This window comes from Notamacropus eugenii, chromosome 1 (genome assembly GCF_028372415.1).
Source record: "Notamacropus eugenii isolate mMacEug1 chromosome 1, mMacEug1.pri_v2, whole genome shotgun sequence".
In the NCBI taxonomy this organism is placed as follows: Eukaryota; Metazoa; Chordata; class Mammalia; order Diprotodontia; family Macropodidae; genus Notamacropus; species Notamacropus eugenii.
In genome coordinates this window covers 484,756,874-484,775,761 of record NC_092872.1, presented here as the reverse complement: position 1 = coordinate 484,775,761, position 18,888 = coordinate 484,756,874, and the positions used below count along the sequence as shown (strand labels likewise).

Sequence of the window (18,888 nt, the reverse complement as noted above, 5' to 3'; positions counted from 1 at the left end):
TGGAGCCTTTGCAGAAGAAGCTAGCTTTTTCTAATATGATTTCTGAACCTACAAATGAAGATGGTTGTGACAGGCAAGTAGCAGCTAGGTCAGCAGGCCTGGCGTCAAACAGTCAGCTGGAGCCCCCCGGCTACAATTCTTAGAGCTTAGAGTCCATGATGGTGATGTGAGGCCTGGAAATATGTGCCTCATGAAGTTGTAGCATTTTAATCTTGTAGCAAAGAAGAACTAGAAAGGAAAAAGGAAATCTCTTCCATTATTTTCCTGTCTGGGGACTATTGACATTTTACCACTTACTTCTAATGTTTGTGTAAGAAAAAGTCTGGTGAATATTATTCTGAGCAAATGTGGAAGGTCAGCTTTATTCTCCCTGGGTTAAAACTTAGTTTATGAAAGTCTGTTACCAGGCTTGTTGTCTGTCGTCGAGAGCACAATAGCAATTACTTCTGAAGCAAAGATAGCAAAAAATGTACATTACCTTTGAACCCCTTGGCTGCAGCCTCCAGGATCTTACAAAGTAGAAAAATACAGTGAATTCCATGGAGAATTCAGGGTATCTGCAGATTTCCCCTTGCCATCTAAGATCATCCTGTCTGCACTGAAAATCTGGGGAGACACATCATGCTGTGGGAAAGAAACTTCAGGAAGAGGTGATAAGAATTGTTGTTCAGTCACATCTGACTCTGTGACCCTATTTAGGATTTTCTTGGCAAAGATACTAGAGTGGTTTGCCATTTCCTTCTCAATTTAACAAATGAGGAAATGGAGGCAAACAGGGTTGAGTGACTTGCCCAGGATCACACAGCTAGTGTCTGAGGTCAGATTTGAATTCAGGAAGCTGAGTCTTCTTGACTCCAGGCTTGGCACTCTATCCTCTGCGTCACCTAACGTTATGTTTGAGGGTTGATAAAAATAAGAACTCTTAAGTGACACTACCTGTAGATGGTAGGCCACTTTAATCTGGAAAAATTAGGCAGTTTAATTTTTATGAAGACACCCATGGACATGCAGGAGTTTGCTTCATAGGAAGTTTCAGTTCAGTATATTTTTGTAAAGCAATTTTCCAGTTAGAGACTGTTGAGAGAAAATAGCATCATCACCTTGGGTGTTAGTGCATACAAAGAATGACTCCAATTTTCATGGTATTGTGCTATTAAGAACTCTGTGAGCAATACTCCATTGGGTGTGGCATAGTTGTGGTATAGCCTAGTGAGGAGATCTCAATCAGGTTGTCCTTGTCCTGAAAGCACTGATCTGAGAGACCTCTACAGAGCACTTAACCCACCCTGCTAACTTCAGGCAGACCGTTAAAGATAGAAACATTTCCTCATTAAGAAGAAAATGATTCTGTTCTTGCCTGAGGTTGATTTTTCATTAGCCATAGTTTTGTGGTCAATGAGAGAATATTTGTTAGGTGCTTAGCAGAGAGCCTGGCACATAGTAGACGTGGCACATAGTAGGTGCTTGATAAATGTTTGTTCCTTTCCATTCTAATGCCTGATTCACTTATTGATTTGAGGTATTAGTGATGGATGAATAGTCATCAGCAGCAGTGAAGCTAAATGAATATAATTCTGTTACTGTACACTGAAATGCAAGTGCATTCCCTGTATTGGGCAATTCTTAAGTAGAAGGAACATCTGTATTAAAGATAGTCTATCATAATCCTTGCTTGCATGTAAAGAGTTCATAGTTTTCTTTGAAGTATAGGTGCTTTTGATCTCATAGTTTGCATACTAAAAGTCCAAGGTCTTTTGTTTGTTTCCATGTAACTTTTGCAAGAAAATGAATATGCTCTCTCTTTTCTCTTCACTCACACTTATAAGATACCAGTGGTTTCTTCCAAGAATGTCTGGGAATAATCATTAATATTTGAACTGAATGGGCTGTCCATCCAGAAAAACCACTTCCTCTCAAGGTTACTGACCATATGTCCATCTGACCCTAACCTAATGATAGAAATCTGCCCATCACAGGCTCCCCTCCATACATCAGCCACCTGTATCTGAAGCTGTTGAATCTTGAATGTGTTCTAAGGTCAAATTGCATAACAGACCAATCATGACTTTGGAAATGGGTGAGGCTCCATGTGCCCAGGCCATTTGGCATTCCTAAATTTATGAGATTGATCCAAAAAGTGGACATCAGAAGCAGAATCCTTTCTCTATGCAAGCAAGAAGAATCCAGGCTCAAAGCATATAGCCATTGAAGGCTCCTGCTGCCACCCTCACAAAGTCTGCACAATGGGCACAGTGAAAGCACCCACCTTCCAGAGTTGTTTTGAGGATTAAATGAAATATTTGTAAAGTGTTTCACAAACCTCGAAGTCCTATGTAAATGTTAACTATTTTTGTTAGTATTATATTGTTGTGTTGAAAGCTCATGTAGGACCAAGAACTCTCCAGTCCTGAAATAGTGTGCCCCTCAATTAGTACCACCTGAAGGAGTCCTGGGACCTCCCATGTTTCCTACACTCACTATCCATCCGAGATCCAGGCATTGATAGCGTATCTTTCTACCCACTGAGAAGACAAGAAATATGAAACACTTTACATGTATGAAGTCTTGCAAAACATATATCTACATTAGCCATACTGCGAACAAATAGCAAGAAAAATAAAGGGAAAAAACATGCTTTAATCTGCTTTCAGAGTCCATCAGTTCTCTATCTGGAGGTGGATAGTATTTCTCATCCTGACTCCTTTGGAATTGACGTGGATTGCTGTATCGATCAATACAGTATTTCTAATTTTTTGCCACCACAAACAGAGCTTTTGCAAATATTTTGTACATATAGGTCCTTTTCCCTTGTCTTTGATCTCTGTGGAGCATAGACATAGTAACATTATTGCTAGGTTAAAGGGTGTGCACAATGTCTTTCAATAAAAAATTCAATAAAATTAATAAAACCCATTGAAATATATGTGGGTTATATACAAGATTTTGCTGCTAACTTTTTGCGGCACAGAAGTAACATTTGCCACATAACCATCTATTTAGAGATCATTTGCTACAGAGTATCAGGGAATGGATGGATGAGCCTGATGACCAAACCCTTGAAGTTAGCTCTTCAAACCAAGGACAGATTTTGTCAATGACTTGTTTCAGTGTCTTACAACTTTTATATTCAGAAAGGCTTTCCCTTCTTTTCTTCAGGGTTCAGAATACTGATTCATATAATCTCATGCTCATTTATAATCTTAAGCAGAGCAATAGGTTGTATCCAGCAGTAAAAGTTAAAGACAAACCAATAAGGAATGAAAGAAAATCAACACTTGGTCCCTGGACTTGCTGAATCAGTAAATTCAGAGACTTCTTTATTCCTTGGGTAGAGAATGACAGACTAACCTTTAACAGTGCCAGAGCACAGAATAGTTGGCATTTGATTCAAACCCTGATGAATAGATGTCACCACTTTTAGCAAACCTGATGCCAGACCATTAACTTAAACTCATTTCCTGGAAAAAGGCAAAAGGACGAAGACACAGAGATGACTTGGAGAAATCATATTTGTTTTTCTTTACCCATAGGAGTCTTGGGGAGACTTCAGACTGTACTTCAATTTTCCATTTTCCTTAGAGGCATAAATAAAGCACTGAACTGCTGAACCTTGCTTTGTGCTTTAAAAGCTTGGAGCTTTGCCAGATGCAGGTTGCAGATGTTTAAAACCTTGGAGAGCCTTTTCTTAAATATCACTGATATTGTGAAAACTTCCTCCTCATACCCTTTCAGAAATACCGTTTCAGTCTTACTTTTCCTGGGATAGCTCATTACAGTTTTGGACAGCTCTCCTAGTTAGTGAGTTAAGTAAAAATTTTCCCTTTTGTAATTTACTGCTCTTATCTCTGTCCTCTGGGGCAAGGTGGAAAAAGTCCAGTCCCCCCTTTTTTCACTTAAAAGCCCTATGAATATTTGAAGGCCACTATCATGTCCTCCCTCCCTTTAAGTATTTTTCTGATAATCATGTATTGCCTAGGAGGATCATTTATTGAGAAAAACATTGAGTCTAGAGGCACTCCCCATTCTTATTTGTTGTTTATTCATTTCAGTCATGGCTGACTCTCTGTGACCCCATTTGGGGTTTTCTTAGCAAAGATAATGGGGTGGTTTACCATTTCCTTCTCTAGCTCATTTTACATTTCAAGAAACTGAGGCAAACAGGATTAAGTGACTTGCCCAAGGTGACATAGCTAGTAAGTGTCTGAGGCTGGATTTTAACTCAGGAAGATGAGTCTTCCTGCTTCCAAACCCAGTACTCTATTCAGTGAGCCACCCAGCTGCCTCTTACAATACTTTAAAAATCCACATATATTATTAGCCTCAGAAGGGACAAACACTTGACAGGCTATCCCTCTCAAATCAGCCTAACATCTCTTTAGAAACAGAGCATCTGGTAGCTTCAGGACATGAGACATAAGGCAGAGAAGTCTGGATTTAGAGAATATTGGAGTGTATCCAGGAAGGTAGTTCCAAGGTTTTTTGGACAATTGGAAGAAGCATAAGGGGATCTGTTGCTTATAAATTAGGGTCACTGAAGACGACTTCTACCCACATCACAGTTGTGCCTAAACTACATTACTTGAAGCACATTTCAACACAGCATTAAAAAAATATATTGATGTAGCCAGTACGTTATAGTATATACATTAAAAAATATATATTAGTGCAGTAAAATTAATGTCTCAGCAGTGAGGCAAAGAAGTACTTGATTCTTTTGAGGAGGATCCTTAAATGCCATATCAAAAGTAACCCAATCCAATTCTACTCTTTTTTCTATTTCCAGGATTTTAGTCCAGCAAAACTTCAGATCCTGGAACCTTTAAAACAGCATTAATGGGGTTTTTTTTGTTGTTGTCATTTGTTTTATTTCCAAGCTTTTGACAGCCTGTCTTTGTTGTTCATGTTAGGAAATTGTAGGATTGGTTAAGGCAAAAAAAGGTAGAACTTGTTTTATGAAGTAAATGGAATTATGTTCTTGCAGGACCTAAAGTAATTTGTGTTTATTTTTCCATTTAAAATTTTTATTTTCACTTCCAAAGTCTCTCCCTCGATCCCCTCCTCCGCCCTCTGGGAAGGCAAGAAATATACTATATTCATTTTAATATGAAGTCATGCAAAACATTTCCACATTAGCCACATTGCAAAAAACATACACACACACACACATACACACACACCAAGAAAAAAATAAAATATGCTTCAATCTACATTCAGAGTCTGATCAGTTCTTTCTCTAGAGGATAGTATTTTTGATCATGAGTCCTTTGGAATTGTTATAGATCATTGTAGTAGCTAAGCCACAGCTGATCTTCACTGCAACGTTGCTGTTACTGTGTATCATGTTCTGGTTCTGCTTACTTCACTTTGCATCAATTCATACAAGTCTTCCCAGGTTTTCCTGAAACCATCCCCTTCATCATTTCTTTCTTCCTTTTTTTTTTCTTTTTGTGGGCAAGGCAATTCGGGTTATGACTTGCCCAGGGTCACAAAACTGATAAGTGTCAAGTGTCTGAGGCCGGATTTGAATTCAGGTCCTCCTGACTCCAGGGCCAGTGCTCTATCTACTGTGCCACCTGGTTGCCCCCACCCCTTCATCATTTCTTACAGAGCAATAGTATTCAACCACAATGTGTTCAAACATTCCCCAACTGATGGGCATCCCCTCAATTTCTATTTCTTTACCACCACAAAAGAGAGCTGCTATATATATTTTTTCTACATATAAATTTTTTTTCCTTTTTAAAATATCTCTTTGGGATACAAATGATACAAATCTAGTAGTGATATTTCTTGGTCAACAAGTATGCACAGTTTTATAGTCCTTTGGGTGCAGTCTCAAATTGCTTTCTAGAATGGCTAGATCAGTTCACAACTCTTTCAACAATGCATTAGTGTCCCAACTTTTTCAAATCCCCCCAAAATTTACCATCTTCCTTTTCTATCATATTAGACAATCTGATAGGTGTGAAGTGGCCCCTCAGAGATGTTTTAATGTATATTTCTCTAATCAAGTGATTTAGAGCATTTTTATATGGCTACAGATAGCTTTGATTTCTTCTTCTGAAAACTGCCTGTTTATATCCTTTGAACATTTGTCGATTGAAGAATGACTCATATTCTTATAAATTTAACTCAGTTCTCTATCCAATTGAGAAATGAGGCCTTTATTGGAGAAACTTGCTGTAATAATATTTCCCAGTTTTCTGCTTTCCTTATAATCTTGGCTGCATTGGTTTTGTTCATGAAAAACCTTTTTAATTTAATGTAATAAAATTAACCATTCTGCATCTCATAATGCTTCCTATCTTTTGCTTGGTCATCAATTCTTCCCTTATCCATAGATCAGGCAGGTAAAATATTCCATACTCCCCTAATTTGCTTTTGATATCTTCCTTTATGTCTAAGTCATGTACCCATTTTGCTCTTATCTTGGTATACAGCATGAGATATTGGTGTATGCCTGGTTTCTGTCAGGTTTACTTTTCAGTACTGTAAAGTTTTTCATTATTTCAAAAGACAAGTCAGAATTCTCATGTTGGTAGTTAATATAATTTTCCTTTTACTTCCTCTGAGGCAGTGTAGTACAGTGGATGGAGCATTGGATTTAAGAAGATTTAAATTAGTCCTGACTCGTTGTGTTGTTCGTTATGATCTCATTGCCTTTCTTCTTTGAGCTTCCAGTGTCCTCATCTGTAAAGTGGGTATGATCCCTAGACCAAAAGGTTCTTGCCAGGAAAAACTCCATAAACTGTAAAACTCTCTAAACATTCTTATTTTTATTGCCATGACCCTTGTTGCATAGTGACAAGATTTCTTCCTCTTTATTTCCTTCCCTTCTGCCTGGCTTGCTTTAGGTTCTGGTTGTTATTTTACCTTGTCGATGTTTTGTCTATATTTGCTTTGACCAGATGCCCCTCTTTGCACACAGCCCTGGGACTTGTCCCCTCTCTCCTATCAACAATAATTAGCCTTGTAAGACTAATGGAAGAAATCGTGTCTAATTACCCTGTTGAAGGCCCAATTATGCTATTAACATTCGTGGACTCTAAGCTAATGATGAGGAGAGCCTCTCATTTGCATAGCATTAAGTTAATTGAGCTGGAAGCTATGGGGCAGATAGGGGTGGTGATAGCAGGATCCTGTTACTGAATGGATAATAATGACCAGAGCAGGGCAATTCACCTGACAGCTTTATTAATTAACAGCTATCTGGTTACTTAGCAGGAATGGCAAGTGGCCCTCGGTCAGAATGGCCTGGCTTTTTTTTTAATGAGTGATGTGAGAACTGTACTAATTTATGGCCATGTCGGAACTGATGATCACAACGATCACCTTGAAATCCTATATTTAGCAAAAAGCATGTTTCCTTCCTTTTAAATTTAACTTGATAATTTCTATGCCCTTTATAAATATATATGTGTATTATATGTATACACACACACACATATATACACATACACATACACATACATACATATCCATTTTTTTAAAAATTTCCCCATTGTGTCCAGATTAGGATGTAAGTATGGTGACTGAGCATTGCTATTGTTGAATTGAATACTGTAAGGGACGTTAGGATTCATCCATTTGATTCTCTTCCCCTATTACAGATGAGAAAACTGAGGCCTAGAGAAGTTCAATGACTTGCCCAAAGTCACTCAGCTAGCTCGTCAGAGAGCTAGAACAAGGACCTAGGTCTGCTGACTCCACGTCCAGAGCAGTTTCCAGTATGCCAACCTTGTGCAAAGCCCCACTCTGGCTTTATCCAATGCATTTACAAAGCAAGGATCTGGGTGGGGTGCAGTCCATTCCAGGTGCCGTGCCAAGTGCACGTAGCCTTGTTACTCTTTTCTCCTTTATTGTTAATAAAGTATTCCACATGTCATGATAAGAATCAAACCCTGCTGCCTTCTCAGCTTTCTCCTTTATAGAACCTCAGAGGAATTTTGAGAAATGCTCTTGGCATTCACCATTTTTGTTCATTCCTTTCCTCTGGCCCCGTAGTGTCTGAATATCTTTGATCCCACTTAGGACTTTGACTTCAGGGGAGAAATAGAGAGAATTTTCTGTCCCTCTGAGGCAGGAATGTGCTGGTATAATTCGAACAACCAGCTTTTGGGGCAAAGGGGAGGAAGGAAAAAGTGTATTCATGATTGTCTTTTAAGTTTTCAATATCTCCGTCATTTTCTTAAGTTTGGTCAGTCAACAGAATAGTACATCAAGCCCTGATGTGCATTTGCTGATTTCTGGAGGTATGAACGCTTATACTGAGCTGTGCTTTCTTGGTGTGCTTTGGAACTTGTCCCTTACCATAGAGAAATAGACATTTACCCAGCATTTAGTAAGCACCTACCATGTATAAAATCCTTGCCAGGTACTCAGGAAGATACAAAGATTAGATAAGACCCAGTCCCTGCTGCCCTCATGAAGCTAGTAGGGGAATGACAGAAATACACACAATCATAGGGAATATTATCCGATAAGTGCATTAAGAAGCTCTAAACTAAGGGCTCTATGAGGGAGGCAGGTCATTACTGACTGGGAGACATCAGGGAAGGCTTCATTAAGGAACTGGGGTTTAAAGACCAGATAAGAATTCTAGAAATGAAGAGAAAAGGAGACCTTCCAGGCACGAAGGTTTGAATGAGAAAAGGCCCAGAGGTGGGGTAGTACAGGAGAATGTCCAGAGGGAGGACAAAGGGGCCCGAAGAAGAGTCCATTTTAACTAAAACATTGAGCATGTGGAGGGGAGTAATATGAAAGCATCCTAGAAAGGCCAGGGTGTCAGCTCCTTATTAAGGATATTGAATGTCAGACAAAAGAATCTAGACTTTACTTGAGAGAGAGTCCATTAAGGATTTTTGAATGGAGAAGAGACATATGAGCAGTATTATTTCGGAACTGGTATGGATGATGGAAAGTGGGGAGGGGACAGAGGCAGGAAGATTTGTTAACATATGAGCTGTGGAGTTAAAAAAAATGATATTCATCTTGTAAGCTGGGTTGCCAACCTGAGTTCTTCAGCAGAGCTTTTTCTCTTCTTGGGTGCAGATAGTTTCCTTGGCAAGAGAGTTCATTTGGAACAATATTCTTTCAACCTGGACATTTGCCTGGAGAGACTCTGTAGACTTATTTCTTCGATGAGGGTCCACAGAAATACCAATGGTTGGTGCCACTTTTTTATGGATACCAGTTACCCAAAGCTCTTCCAAGCTGAATCCTTTGTACTTTGGTGTGGTATCAGACAGTAGGGCACCTCACGATGGGCCGGATAGGATCAGATGCAGGGTGAGGAACAATTTTATGGGCTTTTACTTGATGGGCCTCTTGCTTTCTGATCTTCCTGGCTGGCTGGTTAAGCCACGTGTCAACTTGTCTTTGCCAGTCTTTGTGGAAATGGGGCTTTGGAATCATGCCATTTCAGCTGGGCGCCATGGCTGCTTAGAGCCCTCCTCATAGGCTCCTCAGCCATAAATACCATATTTTAAAGAAAAAAAGAGGAAGAGACAAAAATGTTTTAAAACAAATTAATACATCCACAAAAAGTCTAAAAAGATATGTAGTGTACCACAACTATGAACTTCTTACCTCTGCAAAGGAGGGGGTGGGGTGTTTTCTCATATCACTTCTTTGGGCACTAATTTCTAAGGTACCTTCCAACTCTATGATTCCATGAGAGCTAGCTCTGTGGGTAGAAATGTGCTTTTTATAAAATGGAATGAAAGTCCTTTGCATTCATCTGATGAGAGACAAAATAATATTGCTTCTCTCCATTCCATCTTTCTCACTTTGACCCTTCCAGAGATGCTGAAATACAAATGTCTCTTAAACACATTAGTACTGGTCTTCTCATTTGCCTCGGGATATCTTAAAATGTCTCCTAGAACTCTAGGTTCTATTGAGGGATCCAATGGATTGTGCTAAAGGATGCTGAATCCTGTGTGGTTTGACAAAGTCATGGAATGAATCCACATGGAATGAAGCCAGTGGCAGAATTTGAACACTGAGAAATACTCTTTAGTTGTGGGACTATGCAAAACTTAACCATAGAGCACACATTCTGTAGAAGGAAGGATAATGGCACTTAAACATATCTTTACATATATTAGGGTAATGCAGTGATTCTCAGTTAACCTGAATTTGGAATTCATCTTAAAAACATTTACAATTTTTTAGTACTCTGAGTAGCTGAATAAAATTGGAAAATAACAATGCTCACTGGTAAGGAAGCACATCATACTCATATAAACCATCTTCTTCAGGAAATGTAAAAGAAAGAAGTTGAAAGTCACTTAGCTTTCCTGTGGTTATAGTACTTTCTTCTCTTAGGGGGAAATTTGGGACTGACTAGCTATTGTGATAGCATTTAGATCAATAGGAAAAGAAATAACTAGCTCCAACTCCAAGAGAAGACATACTTTCCACATCTGATCTCATTTGATTCTCACCATTCTCTAGTGGACCACACGATTTTCTTTAGGACACTGGTCTCAAACTCAAATAGAAATGGGGTCACTAAGTCACATATTGACTTAGTTTTAAAATGTTTTGTTATCTATGTCTTATAGTATTTTTATTAGTTTTGGTAAATATTTTTCAGTTGCATTTTAATCTGAAGTGTAATCTTATACACCTCTGCTCTAGGACAATGGAACTTGGTTTGGGGAAATGGTTCCCATGTCTGACAATATATAGAAAGCCATGAAAATTCTATTTTAAAAAAAAACAAACACTTGAGATGCATTACTGAAATATGGTTCTGGGAACCCAGGAGAAGCAAAAACATCTTCAAAGTGAAACCAGTTCTCCAAATAAGGTTGACTAATTCCCATGGTCTCAGGTCATCAGGGAAATTCTCCAGGCTAGGGACCACTGCTGTGCCCTTGAGTAAGTCCCTTGGCTTCTCTGGGCCAATTTTTCCATCTGTAAAATGAAGGCAATGAATTAGATTCCTTTTAAGTCCCCTTCTAGCTCTGATATTCTGTATTCTGTTATATGATACTTTAATTTTCTCAAACCCCTCTTAGATCTAATGTCCCTTCCAAGCTCTAATGCCCTACATTTTGTGTTCAAATTCTTCACTCCTACCTCTAATATTCCATGAGTCTCAACCCCACAGCCACCAAGCAAAGATCTGGTGACTCTGAGGGTAGCTCACCTTGAACATCAAATAGAAAAAAACTATCTTACTTATAATCCTAGGCTCTCTTGTACATTTAAAAGTTATGATTTACTCTTAACTCCTACAGTTAAGCAGGCAGATTCTCTCTTTCCTTTGTATTGAATATAGGTGATTGGGACCTGGCTCCTTAGTTGACACAGGATGTCAATGATCTGGTATCTCTCCCCACTCTTCTTTTTCTATTGAGAAACCTCTCTTGAATCTTTGGGTATAGACTCCTTTAAAATAATTATAATTACACAGTCCCTCTGTGTAACTCTGACAACTCAGAATCTACAAGTTCCCTCCTCATTACCAGTTAACAGTGGTGACCACTAAGCCCCCAGCCAGAAATATCAGTTGCTTTGGGTGCTCTGTCCAGACTGCTTCCATTATAACCTGTCTGAAGACCATTGCAGCTGCTATATAATACAGACAAACAGAGTGCCAAACTGGATTTTGATGGATCAGAAATTATGCATTTAATTCACAGTTGGTATAGAGTGCTCATAAAATCTTGATCATGATAGAGAGGATAATAAACATTTGGGAACATAAATATTTCGGTAGGAAATGACTTTGTGAAACATTTAGTTGTTGAGTAATAAGAAGAACAGAGAAAATCAGATGAGCAGAAATCTCTAGGTGCTCATCTGATGAGTTATATACGTTGTGATGATAATGGTATTGAGAGAGCCATTTTATGAGCACACTGACTTTAATTTGGCTCACGCAGACTTTGGCTTGTGACATTAATAACTTCATTGCATAAAAGCAAATGCTCCTAACTTGCCGAAGACCCAACCACTTGACCTTCAGAGTTATTTTCAAAACCGTAGTATGATTGTACAGCATGGTTCTAGACAAGAATGCACTCGATTGTTGGGAGTAAGGTGTTGGTCAGTCTATGAATAGCATTTATCAGACACCTAACTGGGCATTGTCCTCAAATCATTGTACCCATTGGGGCTGATTTCATGGGCCCACTAAGTAGGGATGTGTTTTTCAGAGAAGCTGTCAGGCAATTGGAAAATACAGAATTAGAAACTGGAGATCAAGGGAGCACCTACTTTTGGTTCTTTGAATCTCCTAGGAGTAGCCAAAGACAAGTATGAGATTATTTTTGGAAAGTAGTAGTATTTTTATCACCTATTTATTATCCCTCTGGTTTGAACCTACAAAGATAGAGTCAGGTGCAGGACAACGATAGATCATTTCATTTGGGTAAAAAAGTGTAGTGTGTTATCCGTGCCTCATGAACAGTGACTTTTTTTTTTTGTGGTCTAGAAACTTTTGTAGAGAATATGGAAGGAGAATGCCTCTGTCCATGCCCTAACAGGTGAATGTGTATGTGTGTGCATACATACGCATATATACATACACACCTATAGAGGTTTTATATGTATACACACATATAAAAATATTATATATACACATCCAATATAGTATTTTTATATATTTTTAATAGATTGTATATGGAATATATTTTATATGGAGGACAAGGGAGCTGATGTTCCCTCTTTCCAGTGAGAACAGAACACTGGAAAGAAGCATAAAATGAACCAAAAGACATTCAGATTAGATGTAAAGAAAAAGTGCTTGCCTAAAAAGGTTAGGAGACAGTGCAGGGAACTACCACAGGAGCTGATGGAATGAATCTTCTTTCTTGGAAATATTAAGGATAAAAGACAGTTTTGCCCTCTGGGATGATTAGAATGTACTTTGACCTAAAAAAATTAGGTGATTTCTAGGGGTCCTTTTTGCTTTCGTGAATCCTATTCTGTCACTGGCCTACCAAACAATTTGTAGCTCTCAATATTCCAGTTGAATATATTTCTTTGCCAACTGGTGGGAAGGGGATTAGGAAGTGTTTGGTTAGCAAACTACCTGGCAAATGTGCAAGCCTGTGCCAAAGGCAGACCTGCAGCAGTCTCTCCTGGGGTGATTCTGACTGTTCCTGGTACAGCATTGCCCAAGACCTCAGACTGGCTCCCGAAAGGAGCTGTAGGCCAAGGGAACAATTCATGAGATGCCAGAGACATGATGCTGCTCTAGGTCCTTAACACATGGAAAATATGAAAAACCTTTTAAATATTTTAGATGACCAAGTTGTAAAATCCAAATATTCTGGCGCTACAGCGAGTGCTCCTGTCAGCTGAAAACGGAAAAGAGATGATAAAAATGTCAGCTGGGAATAGCTCATCAGGTTAGAGGTGATGTTTTGGCGGTAAGGCCTTTTTTTATGGGTTGGAGAAAAATAGAATCAGATCGGAAAATGTTGGTCCACTGCATTTGAAAGATGTGATAGTGGTGTGTGTGTGTGTGTGTGTGTGTGTGTGTGTGTGTGTGTGTGTGTGTGTGTGTGTGTGTGTGTTGGTCTGCATTTTGTTAAATTTTGCCTTTGTGCAACAGCATTGGGAATAAACCATCAGTCACAGGAAATGCAGTTAGCAGGAGTAATGGGAGTTGAAAGTTTGACCTTTTGTGATGGAAATTTGATATGAAAAAAGACTCTTTTGATAAACTCCACATCCAATCAGATAGAGAAGATGTCTTAATCCTGTTTTCTCATTTGCATGCTGACTGATCTCATTTGAAAACCCAATCATTCAGAAATATTGGTAAGTCAACAAAAAATGTTACAAGCTGGGCTCCGTTTCATCTTAAAGGTCTCCTAGATGTCACCTTGTGGTTTTCACTCTGGTAAGCTGATCTCTTCTACATGGGTCCCTGTTTGTATTGGCAGTCTTGCTCCAACATATTGAAATGCAAATAGCCATTTCCATACTGAACCAAAATACATCTTTGTGATTGAATATATCCAAGGTGCTTCAAAAGCATCAAAGAACGTAATTCATGCTGTGCTTCTGATTCTCTGACATTGCCATATTCTGATGTCTCCTGTCAGCTGTTGCCAACAGAGATTTCAATGTGAATTTACCCATCTTCTCTTTTCTTTATTCTATGCAGTTTTTGCTGTGCTGAATGGATTCTTCAAGGCCATGAACTAACCCCTATTTCAGTTTATTTAGCTTTTCTGTTGAGGCCTAGAAGTTCTTCTCTTAAGGTATAGGGATAGCCTCAAGGAAAGAAAAAGTGGGATGCTTTTCTAGGCCTTCCAAAATCCCCTTTCCCCAAGGGAATCTGGACTTGTTGGTCTTCCCTACGGTGTTTCCACCATTGTCATGTCTTGGAGTACATCATTTGAATAGACTCCATTTTGTATCTAGGGCTGCCCCAGAAAAATAGGTGTATGAATTTGTAGACTTGCTGGCACATACTAATACTGACTGTGGTGAGCCTGACATGTGCAAATAGGTCCAACCGTCCAAAGTGATATACACAATGAAGGGGCAATGAGAAGAAACTAGACAAGAAGTCCTCCAACTTTGATAGCATTGAAAGACAGTCACAGTTTGATTTCAAATAATAGTCCTTGGAGACACTTGTCACTTTCAAGCTCTGGACTAAGAGCCTTGGTTTTAAATTGCGAGCCTGACTATGCAGTTGAAAGTTAAGAAAAGTCTTATCTACAAATTCAGGTTTCCGATCCTAGGCAGTGTCCACTTAAGAAGTTTAACCTAAGTAGAGTCTTGATAAACAGTTCAACCTTGAGTATTTTTTTTTCCAGAACATTAGTTGAGTCTTCATTCAGCACATTCAGACCATCGAATTAGTCTCAGGTTGGGGTATCCAAAAAGTTAATGTCCTTTATCCTTATGATGGGTTTACTCTGAAGATAAAGAATTCAGTTCAAGTTTCCATTTGTACTGATTTCCATTAGTAACTCACCCCAGACACTAAAGTTTTAGGTATGCTAAATCTCAGAAAGGGAGAAGTTGTGTAGTGGAACCTAGAACCTATTTATGAAGCTGTTATCAAGGGATAAGTCCAACAACCTGCTTTATAGCCTGGCTACATTCTAACAAGCCTTTGTTTTATGGAGTTGTATATTGGGGAGGTATACTTTGATTTGTAATTAATCTGAATCTGTTACAGTAAAACCTTATAGTAAAAGAGATGTATTGTATTCAGAAGGTTGGGGATAGAGATGATTTCATTTGCAGAATGAAAACTTGGTAATGACTTGATATTTTATTAATGTATTTTCTTTTTGTACCACCATCACTTCCCAATAATCTCTACAGCATCTACCCTCATAGCAACAACACTTTCCATTAAGCAAATTGTTACTAATTTTTCAAAGTACAGGAAACAAGGGAGAAGTTAGGGGGAAGAAGATAAAGGAGATAGACAATATAGGAAGAAGGAGAGAGGTGCTAAATAGCACATAAATACTGTTGATAGCCCTGTCCTTTTGAAAATCTACATCAGATATAGTTATGATTTCTTTTTTGTATATCACACACTTAAATAAAATTCCAGGTAAATTAGAAAACTAGTTATTAGACTATTAAAACTAGTAAATTCAAAAACACCCTTAGCATCATCCCATTTTTTAAAAAAAGCTTTTCTTCAAAGTCACAACTCATCATTAAAGGGACTGTCCTTAAAATTCCTCTTTAAAAAGTCACCTTGAGCAAAAGAACTGATCTATAGCGTATACCCAAAGGGAAATTATGTTGGAGCAATCTGAGTGACCTAAAAGTGAGATTTTTTCAACTTTCCCATTACATAAGAAAATCAAATATCAAATCATTAATATTGGTTACTAAATATGTATATGTACACACACACACACACACACATATACACACACTCACATACTCATCTGCCTGGTAGCTGCAGCTGTAGTAGCAGCCTAAATGTCTGTACCTTGATTATTTGAGAATGTTTTTCTTCATCCTCAGTGACGTAGAGCGGTAGAAGGCAAGGGAAGAGAAAAAGCTCTCTACCTGCTTTACCCCAAACCAGAAAGATCACAACATTTCTTCTGTGGGGCTTACTTATGTGGTTAGTCAGAAATTAGTGTTATCAGACATATTTGAGCATATATTGAAATCTCTATCAATGATGACAACTTTGAGTGAATGGAACTTTAAGCACAAAGGGCAGTTATTTTCAGCTGTGTGATGCATATATATATGTATATATATATACATATATATATACACACACCATATACAAAATTACATGTATAGTACGATTAAGGACTACTGAAGGTTAATCTCCGAAAAAAGACTAATTAACCAATTCATGAATCAAGGTTTTGTTCAAGGCTTATTTGCCTTTTTTGAAAAGGCTAATCGCTCTTCAAACCTTTTCAAGTTACAACTTGATAAGAAAATTTTGACTGAACTTGGGTGCCTTTTGTGAATTACAAGTTGTAAAAATCAGACATTTGCAGAAATTTCAACAAATCATTCCACCCCATTCCCTCTCTAGGGTACTAATTAGTGTAACAAAGACAAAACAGCATGAATACTTGGACGTGGATTTGGAGTTGACAGTAGAAGCATAAACAGACTTTTTTTTCGTAGTTTGACTATGAAGTCAGGTTTAGAACTCATCCATGATGCTCACACAATGATTTAGCAATGCATTTCTGGGGCTTTCAACTTTTATTGGCTTTCAGTTTCATTCTCAGTTTATTCGGATGAATCATTTGTTAGTAGAGGTACTGGAGTCATCCTTACTCATTCATAGTAGCCATGGTGATATTGCACATTATGAGACCACTAGTTAGGAATTAGGGTTAGGGATGCATTTCTTTCAGACAGTTTCTCTGAGGGCAGTAAGACATCTGTCATGTCCTTATCTACTTCGTACACTATTAAAGGGTGATGTGTTTATTTTAGCATATGTAGTTTTCAAGGGACCTTTGATATTAGGCCAGTAGTTGGGGATGATACAATATTTGACATGGATGCTAATTCTTGCACAAATTGAGACTATTATGTATGTTCTTATACCATTAGAACAACCAAAGTGTATTAAAAATGAGTTTAACCCTCACAGTTTAATTTATTTGTTACAGCCAAAGTATAGGTTATTCAGTTATCCCCAAGCCAAAGATATGGGATTCCTCAACTTCTGCTCATTGTCAATGAAACCTCCTTTCATGGACCATCCCCCAAGTCAAAGACTGCTTTGGTGCAATATACCTGTGGTGAAAACGATGATACAAGTATTATTTTCATGTAATTCTATTCAGGTTGATGATCAACTAAGTGGTTGTAACAACATACATTCCTTACTACGTAGGAGGGAATAACCTTCCATGCTTGACCGATTTCTAATTTGGCAGTATTACATTAAAAAAAAGAACAAGAAAAAGTTCAAGGCCTCATCACTTTTACACAGAATTCATACATCATTTGAATCATAGATTTAAATCTAAAAGTGATCTTAGAGGTCATCTATCTAGCCCACTAATTTTACTGAAGAGAAATAAATGAAGTTTTAAGAGAAGCAGTTTAGCCTCCTTGCTCAGATTAGCTGGGATCTGTAGTATCTTCCAGAAGACTTAGCCTCTTGTATGTATGAGGAAGAAAACAGATCCCACCTGTACTCAGGGAGTTGATGATGGTGACCACACTTTTCTTAGCTGTAATGATTTCTTGATCTTTTCTTATTGAAAAGCATAACCATTTGAAAGGAAGATGCCAGTAGCCCAGATGATCAGAGTTAACTGTGTTATTGAAATTAATAGTTTATCGATGCTGGGGTGTGTCAGTCTAGGATGTGCTGGGGGAAAAAACCCAACACAGCCTGCTGTCGAGTTCCCTGTTCCTTGCAGAGTAAACTGAAATTGTTGGTATAAAGAGTGAACATAATGTGGCAGCTCTCTAAATTAGACATCCCACGTTCTCCCAGCTGGGAAATCAGCTGCCTTCATCTCTTATGTACTTCAGCATATGGAGTCATGTAAGTAAAAGCATTATATATTTTCCCTGAGAACTAGGATAATTCAGCTCTCTCTCAGGGCAATTCTTTGTCCTCTCAGCTCTTTCCTTCCCTGTAGCAAACCAAGGGAACTGATGATAATAGTATGTGTCCTTGTCATGTGTAAGTTTTTCATAGATGTGATTTGTGAGGCACCAGATGACCCTACTTTACAGATGGGCAAATCGAGGCAAACAAGAAAGGAAAGGGGCATTTTCTTGGTGGTAGCAAAAGACGGTTTGCATTAGTTGTCCGGTTGTTGCTGAAAACTGTGCCCACAGATCTAAGGAAGTCATAGGCTGAGGTCAATTAAGGGCACTTGCGAGCTTCCTCGGACCACTGCACACCAGCTATCCACCCTCCTCTCTCACCAAATCAAGCCGCCACTTAACTAATATTTAAATTGTTAAGAAGTCTGCATGGGAAATTAGTGGCCTAAAGTTGTAAAAACAAAAGAGGATCGAATGCTCAGCCTTCTAATCACGTAATTGCAGAGTGACATTTAAGGCGGCGAGCTCAGGTTAGGTCCTCCCTCCCTTTTCTTTTCCTCCCTCCCTCCTTCCTCCCATCCTCCGCCCTCCCCCCCTCCCGCGGGTGCCCCAGCCGGCCTGCCTTGGTGGCATGGTACTTTAACTACACTGAAGTTTGGCTGGGCTTCTACATATTACAGCAGCGACACGAAAGCAAACAATTGAAGTATTTGAGAACAATGAAATATGCATGGCTATCTGTGACAGCCCTATAAAGTAGAGCAATTAGCCGCGTAATCCGAGAGAGACCGCCCGGCCGATCGGCAGCCCACGGTTCCCTATTAGTTAAATGCATTTTGTACGTCCTCATCCCATCAAATCAACTAACACTTCCTTTAATTGGTTCATGAA

At 38.7% G+C, this 18,888-nt stretch overlaps 2 protein-coding genes across 7 annotated transcripts in view; one reads left to right on the top strand and one right to left on the bottom strand.

Annotated features, from left to right (window-relative positions):
• The window catches only part of AK8 (adenylate kinase 8), a 174,488-nt gene that overhangs the window by 130,172 nt on the left and 25,428 nt on the right, over positions 1-18,888 (top strand). The window lies entirely within an intron of this gene.
• Positions 10,562-18,888, bottom strand: part of GTF3C4 (general transcription factor IIIC subunit 4) — an 83,760-nt gene continuing 75,433 nt past the window's right edge. The window contains exon 5 of the mRNA XM_072632794.1: positions 10,562-10,923. Within this exon, the coding sequence (XP_072488895.1) occupies positions 10,577-10,923 (347 nt within the window). The 3' untranslated portion in view covers positions 10,562-10,576. The remainder of the gene's footprint in view (positions 10,924-18,888) is intronic.